This window comes from Orycteropus afer, unplaced genomic scaffold, assembly GCF_000298275.1.
Source record: "Orycteropus afer afer isolate SDZICR_OR568_19922 unplaced genomic scaffold, OryAfe1.0 scaffold00135, whole genome shotgun sequence".
Classification (NCBI taxonomy): Eukaryota; Metazoa; Chordata; class Mammalia; order Tubulidentata; family Orycteropodidae; genus Orycteropus; species Orycteropus afer.
Genome location: NW_006921722.1, coordinates 3,739,750 through 3,747,315, shown reverse-complemented (window position 1 = coordinate 3,747,315; position 7,566 = coordinate 3,739,750). Strand labels below are relative to the sequence as shown.

Genomic DNA, 7,566 nt, shown 5'->3' with positions numbered 1-7,566 from the left:
GTCAATGACATGAGACAAAGTATATGTGAACTGCTGTATGAAAAGTGAATTTACTCTGTAAATCTTCACCCAAATCCTAATTAAAAAAAAAAAAAAAAAAACACTAAAACTAAAAATATGCTACAAAGATTCAGGGAAGCTGGCACTCACAGTCTAAAATGGTGCCACTTCTTTTCTGGAAGGAAATTTAGCAATATATATCAAAATCCTTACAAATGTTTATTATCATATACTCTCTATAACCATTTTTATGACTCTGATCTTAGATTTGAAGCATCCTGTTATCTGTATAAGGCTATGCATTGAAGATATTAAAAAGAAAACTAGAAATATTCCAAATTGCCAACAACAGGCACATGGTTAAATAGAGTATTCCCCAATGAAAAAACCCTTGATGAGAGGGACTGACACAATACACAACACCCACCACAATGGACCCAAACATACTGATGGATCTCAAATACGGTACAGGATTTGGAAGGTTTCATTCTACTATGCATAGATTGCTATGATTCAGACCTGACTAGAAAGCAATTATCAACAACCATCATATTCCATGTGATGGGACCTTCGGCACTTACTAAAACTCTTATTTTCATGGAATATTTCATGAAAGGAAAGATTTATCTTGAAGCTACATTAAATGGAAAAAGTCAAATACAAAAGTATGTCTATAAAATGAGCAGTTTTACACATATCTCACACATAAATGCACACATTATATCTACATGTAAATATTCAGATGTAATCAAGATACTAGAATGAATTAAACCAAAATATTACTAACTGTGCAGGTAAAAACAACTTCCCCCACTTTTGAATAGTTTATTGTGAGTGAATTACTTCTAATTTAAAAAGCAAAACATTAGAAAACAACAATAACCAAAGTACAACACAGAGTACGGGAGGTTCCTCGAGCGGTGTTTCGTGGTGACTCTCCACACAAAACCCTCAAAGTAAGAAGACAGATTCACTCTCTCTGTCCTGCATATGGGAGCTCTGGTGGCATAGTGCCTAAGGCATTTGGCTGCTAACCAGAAGGCTGACAGTTCAAACCCACCAGCCAGTCCTCAGAAAGAAGATTGGGCAATCTACTTCCATAGAGATACTGACTCAGAAACCCAAGGAGGGGTCACTATGTCGCTATGAGTTGAATCGACTCAATGGTAGTGAGGTTTTTTTTTCTTTTTTTTCTTTGTATCCTGCATATAGGACCCCCTTCCCTGTCTATTGTGTTATACAAAAAGGGACCTAATTCAGTCAATGGTTGGTTATATATACAGATTTAAATCTAATGGAATATAAAAAACTCTCATACCATTGAGTCATATCCAACTCATAGCACCCCCTCCTTGGGTTTCCGAGGCAGTATCACTATGGAAGTAGATTGCCCAAACTTCCTTCCGAGGAGTGACTGGTGGGTTTGAACCACCAGGCCTCTGGTTAGCAGTCAAATGCCTTAGGCACTATGCCATGAGAGCTCTATTTATAAAACTTCACAAAAGTAATAATAGGAACAATGTTGGGTTTGTTTTATTGCAAGTAATATTATTTTTTCACAATTATCTCCCCAGGTATGTGAGAGGCTCCTTTCTTGCAGGAGATGTTGTGAGTCAGTAATATAGAGGTGACAGCTGAGCAGCAGGGAACACAGAGGGTGATGCTCATGGAATGACAGTAGATCATTGCTACATATTTTAATGTCATCTTTATCAACTGCAATGGAAGGTTTGAAAATATTGGCTGGTGGGCTGCATTCTGATACAGAAAAATGTTTTGAGTTCTCCTTTGAAAAACTGAAAAGTGATTTTAATATCATATTGCTTGCAAGCAATAGAGCCTTCATGTTGAGCACTTTCTACTTCCTTTCCTAAAACACCAGAATCATTGAGCTGCTCTTTTTCCATGTGGAAAGCATTAGTATACTGCACTCATTCACCTTGCCAAGGAAGGGGAAAACAGTGCATTATTGGACAAGATTTGGGGGGCTCCTTCTCACATTGGTGACCACACATTCAGCAAAAAGAAAAGATCCTCGTTTTTATTCCCCCTTAAAAACAAGTTTTGTTCAACTGATATTTAGGCTTCTGTCAATCAACAATCTTCTTTCAGTTTATTAGAGACTACAAGTACCATGTGAGGAGTTATTTCTATCAATTAACCATAAAATAATAGACTTCAGTGTAACTTTAAAAGGCCATCTAGTAGAGTCACAAAGACCAAGGAGAGGCAACATTTAACATAACTAAGGTATATACCAGGAGCTCTGGTAGCATAGTGCCTAAGGCACTTGACTGCTAACCAGAAGGCTGGCAGTTCAAACCCACCAGCCACTCCTTGGAAGGAAGGTCGGGCAATCCTCCTTCTGTAGTGACACTGCCTCGGAAACCCAAAGAGGGGTCGCTATGAGTAGGGGCTGACTCGATGGCAAATAACAACAACAACAACAAGGTATATACCTGTCTTTGCCTAAAACTCTGGAACAAAGAATATTTGACATTTTTAATTCATTTTGGTATTCCACTAAAATGCTCTCCCAAGATAAGAGCTAAGAACTCTCTGTTGCAATTGCAACCTCTAGCCAACCTCAGAGCATATGTAATAAAGCTAATTTCTTTTGTTCTGTTCAGCTGAATATTGTAGAGTAAGGAATTCTACTCTGAACTTTTAACTCCGCGGATTAAAGAGACTTCTCAGTTCTTGTACATTGTCATTTCCTCCTAAACTGTAATTCGAATCTAGTCACTTTCCTTTTTTCCTAACAGATCATCTCCACACTTTCATTCTATTCATTGGCCTTAGATGTAACCAGATCCAAAACTAGCTACAGGCTTTCATTTTGTATGTGTGCAAATTTATGTGATGCCCTGATATAAATACAGACAAATATGTGGGAGAAGCGAAGTGGAACGGAAAAGACATTTCTCGACTAAATGTTCATATTCTAAGTATAAATCATGCTCATAAAGAGCTATTCCTCTCCTAAGGTTAGCATCATGTTCTCATTTTATAACTCACTGATACCAATACAGGAGTTTGCATTTTAATGTCAACTTAGATTACACTATTTCAGATACACATGTAAACATTACACATGTCCTAGGACCCTGTTTGATTACTAACAACACTAAGTATTTGGTAGTCGACATAGTTTCATCACATTAAAATGTACCAAAATTGGGACATCTTCAAAACAAAGTTGGCATGCCACAGGAAAGAGAAATCACTGAGAAAGGGTCATGTGGGAGGACCATATTGGGGAAGAAAGATGGTATGATGGACAACTGTCTCAGGTCCTTACCTGATGTCGGTACATGTTATGCAACTGATGTCACGACTATTGGTTGTGATCAGGTTCAACGCTACTGATGTTTCGTTGTCACTGGTTGGGTGCGCTCCACATTTAAAGAAAAATTCCTGAAAGAATGAGAAACAAGGTCACACAGTTGGAATTCCATCTGGCCATTCCCCCGTCTCCAGACATTTCAAAGTAAGCAACCTCTTCTGGCAAGAGAAGAGATCTGCTACCAGGTGAGAGCTGGGAATGATTCAGCATCAAGTCCATTCAGGTACACTACTGCCCCTAGGACAACTGGCCAACAGCTCTTGAAGCCAGCAAGATGGAGACACACTTGGTGCCCTGAGCTTAGCGATGTGACTTAAGTCTCGTAAATCAAGTAAGTAGGTAGGTGCAACAGTTAAGCTCTTGGCTACTAGCAGAAAGGTTGGCAGTTGAACCCACCAGGCAACTCCAAGGGAGAAAGAACTCGCAATCTGCCCCTGTAAAGATCACAGCCTAGGAAACTCTCTGGAGCCTAGGAAACTACTCTGTCACATACAGTCACTAGGACTTGGAATCTCCTCGACGGTGCCTAACAAAACAACAGTAGAATAACAGAACACGAATGCTAGAGAAACCCTAAAATAGCATCTCACAAATGAAGTAGGGGAGAGCTCAAGCTATGAAATGATCTGGCCAAAGTCAAAAGTTAAGAGACGAAGTTGAGAGGTTGCTGTTGCTGTTGCTGTTGCTGTTAGGTGTTGCTAAGTCAGCTCCGACTCAGAGTGACCTTATGGAAAGCATAACGTAACTGTCCTGCACTATCCTCACTGTACGCTTGGCCATTTAGCAACAAAACTGTATTATGGAGTAAGGAATCTAGAAACCGGTATTAGGAATAAGCATGCAAGTTCATGTGAGCATACTACAGAGGGTCAGAGGATGGTTTGACCTAATTTGGAGCCACCTCCTTCCCCCTGCCTTACTGTAAACCGGTCCCTATTGAGTTGACCTTAGCTTATGGAGACCCCAAGTGTGGCAGGGTACAACTGTGCTACACAGGGTTTCCAACAGCTCACTTTTCAAAATAGATCCCCATGACATTCTTCTGAGGCCCATCAATTAGCAATTAGCCATGTGTACCGCCTAGGACTCTGGTAGCATAATACCTAAGGCACTTGACTGCTAACCAGAAGGCTGGCGGTTCAAACCCACCAGCCACTCTTCGGAAGGAAGATGGAGCAATCTACTTCCATAGTGATACTGTCTTGGAAACCCAAGGAGGGGTAGCTATGAGTTGGGTCTGACTCAACAGCACATAACAACAACAACAACACCGCCTAGGGGACCACTCAGGTGAATAAAGCACTTAGTGATTACCTCTGGGTCAGGCCTCAGATGCCTCCTCCCACGCCAGGCAGCAGGGGGCGTTCTACTCAGGTATGCTCTACTTAGTCCTCTTCCCCACTGGTGTCCTACAATACCAAACTCAAAACCAAACTCACTGCCATGGAGTCGTTTAGACTCATAGACACCCCTCCTTGGGTTGCTGAGGCAGTATCACTACGGAAGTAGATTTCCCAGTCTTCCTTCTGAGGAGTGGCTGGTGGGTTTGAACCTCCAGCCTTCTGGTTAGCAGTCAAATGCCTTAGGCACTACGCCACCACCAGAGCTCCTTCAATACACACTTGTTTTAATTTTTCACATAGGACGTATTTTCTAGATTGATAACATTCTTCTTTGCAAACTAGAATTTCTTTTCACTTTTCTTAATTTCCCCCCCTCTACTACTGCTCTGTGTGTTCACAAACCCCTTCCTCCCATTCATACACTAAGGTGCTAGGCCAGTCATTGCTCTGGTTTTGGCCAGACAGGCTCCAGACAGTCCATAAAGCTAATGTTGGTGAAGCTCAGCTTTCTGCAACCATATACATGCTATATAAATATACCAGTGGAGGAGAACAGGACCTGTGCACACTATGTATACTCATATCTTGACTCCATTTGTAAAGTTGTAGCTAGCTGCCATCAAGTCGGTCCCTGACACAGGGTGATGCTACGGACAATGGACTCTGTTATATCCCTAGAGATCTGGTTAAAATGTGGATTCTGATTCAGTCTACCTGAGGTGGAAAGGCAAATTCTCAGCAGGGCTCAAACTGGCATGACCCAGGCTGAAGCCCCGGCTATACGGTTTGCAACAGTAGACAAGGCCTTCTGACTTCCTGTGCTCTTCGAGCTGGGGAGGTGGACCGTCAGCAGACCTACTGAGCTGCAGTCCTCACCGCACAGTCTTGTTACAGTGATGCGAAGTCCAGTGGGGGGAGAGAGCTGAGGTCGGGGTGGTCTAGGGAGTCCTGTGTCTATGGGCACAGGCCCTACCCTACGGCAGCTTGGGAATCATACTGGCATGTTTTTTGTTTATTTATGAAACATGGATGCCATCCTTTTAGCTCAATCTTTTGAGATGCTACAAGTCTTTCAAAGGGCAATTCAAGGAGATGGAGAAAAAGATTTAAAACAATTCCTTACCACCAAAGTACAGGGTTTGCAAGACATCACTGACCCTTATGAAACATGGCGAGCTAGCTGCAACTATTTTTGCAGACATAAAAAACAAAAAAATTCACATTCATAACATAACGTAATTCCTCAGAAAACAGCTGAGTTAGCTGAACTATTGAGAAGGCATTTCATACACAGATAAATGGATAGATGGTACTTACATTTTTTCTTAGCTTGCAGAAAACATTCACCTAACAAATCAAAACCTGCTTTAACGATAGATATCATTCAGCCAGATAAAAGCCAAAATCCTTCCTATGAGTGTATGCGGGGGTGGGGGTCGTAAATGGTTACAGATAATGCTCCAAAAAGTTACACGTATGGAAAATGCCAGTAGCTCATATGTATGATATGTGACTCAACTACTGATCCTGCCAAAAGGTTGCCACTTGAACCCACCCAGGGACGCCTCAGAAGTGAGGCCTGGGGACCTGCTTCTAAAGGTTCCCAGCCTTGAAAACCCTTTTGATGTGGGGTCACTATGAACCAGAGTGGACTGGACAGCACCGAAAAGCAACGTATGAAATACTAAGTCTCATCCGTGAATTTCAGGGCTTTCGCCACCAATTTTTATCACAGGATGTTTTCCTATAGTACTAGAGTAGGTCTGCGGTACTAGGGTTATGAAGACGGTGTGGGCCCGGGCCGTGGTTCGTTCTGCTGATCGTAGGGTCTCTGTAAGTCAGAGCCAAATTGATGGCAACTAACAACCACAGCAACAACAGGGTCATTGTCAAGAACCACACACTGGGTCTTAGAATTTACCAAACTTGCAAGCTAACAAGTTAAATAAAGTGCTACAGTATCCTGGGTGCTGGCGGTATACAGGAGACCCCTGGGCCAAAGGCAAAGGACTATATACTTCGGGGCAGGGGCTGAGAGAAGTTTGAGCATCATCAGCCATCCCTTCCCTCTGCACCCTGACTCTTAAAGGTGTGTGGAGGGGGAATAGGATGCACCCCAATTCCCAAGGGCGTGCAGGGTGGCTGGGCTGCATGCTGCTTCTGCGGCTGAGGAACCGGAGCTTAAGAGAGGGAGGGGGAAAGCTCACTTCCTTTTGTCTTTATTATACTGGACAGACGCAGATCTGCCATTTGCCCAGGAGGGGCACACTGTCTCCCAAGGCTGTTTGTTTTTCCTTATTCAAATTCCTGGGAAATACAGTCCTGGCAAACAAAGCTGATTCAGAGCCTCCCTCATGGCTGTCCAGGAGCAGGAGAGACGCCTGGAGAGCTGACTCCCACGGAAGTAAAGCCCTTCCTTCCATGCCAATGACCTTAGGGGTCTGGTCATCCCCAGCCTATGACGAGCAGTGAGCTACCATTTCTGAAGTTCCCTCTGTGACTTTTCCAGTCTGTCTTCCGAACAAACAGTAATCCAAAAACAAACAAACAAAACCCACAAACTCAGAACGCCTCCCTGGCAGATCTCAGACAGGCTGCTTGACTAATGGCGTCACCTCAGGGCAGCCCGGGGAGCCATTCTGATGCACACATCCCTTTGGGTGGTTGCTTTTCTATGTTTCGTGCCTCTTGATCCTTCAGGTGAAACTATCAAGGAAGTCAAAGCCAGAAAAAGCTCCTAGTTTGAGTCCCAGCAGCTTGGACTGCAGACTGACCAGCACGGAGGTCCTGGCATCAGGGCCTGGCGTGGTGGCACCACCAGGGAATGGCTTCTTATGACAGCACCTACACCCATGGCCAGCTCACTCCAAGTGGCAT

At 43.2% G+C, this 7,566-nt stretch overlaps 1 protein-coding gene across 1 annotated transcript in view; it reads right to left on the bottom strand.

Annotated features, from left to right (window-relative positions):
• Window positions 1-7,566, bottom strand: part of PRKN (parkin RBR E3 ubiquitin protein ligase) — a 1,601,593-nt gene that overhangs the window by 841,000 nt on the left and 753,027 nt on the right. The window contains exon 6 of the mRNA XM_042781573.1: window positions 3,302-3,417. Coding sequence (XP_042637507.1) covers window positions 3,302-3,417 — 116 coding nt within the window. The remainder of the gene's footprint in view (window positions 1-3,301; window positions 3,418-7,566) is intronic.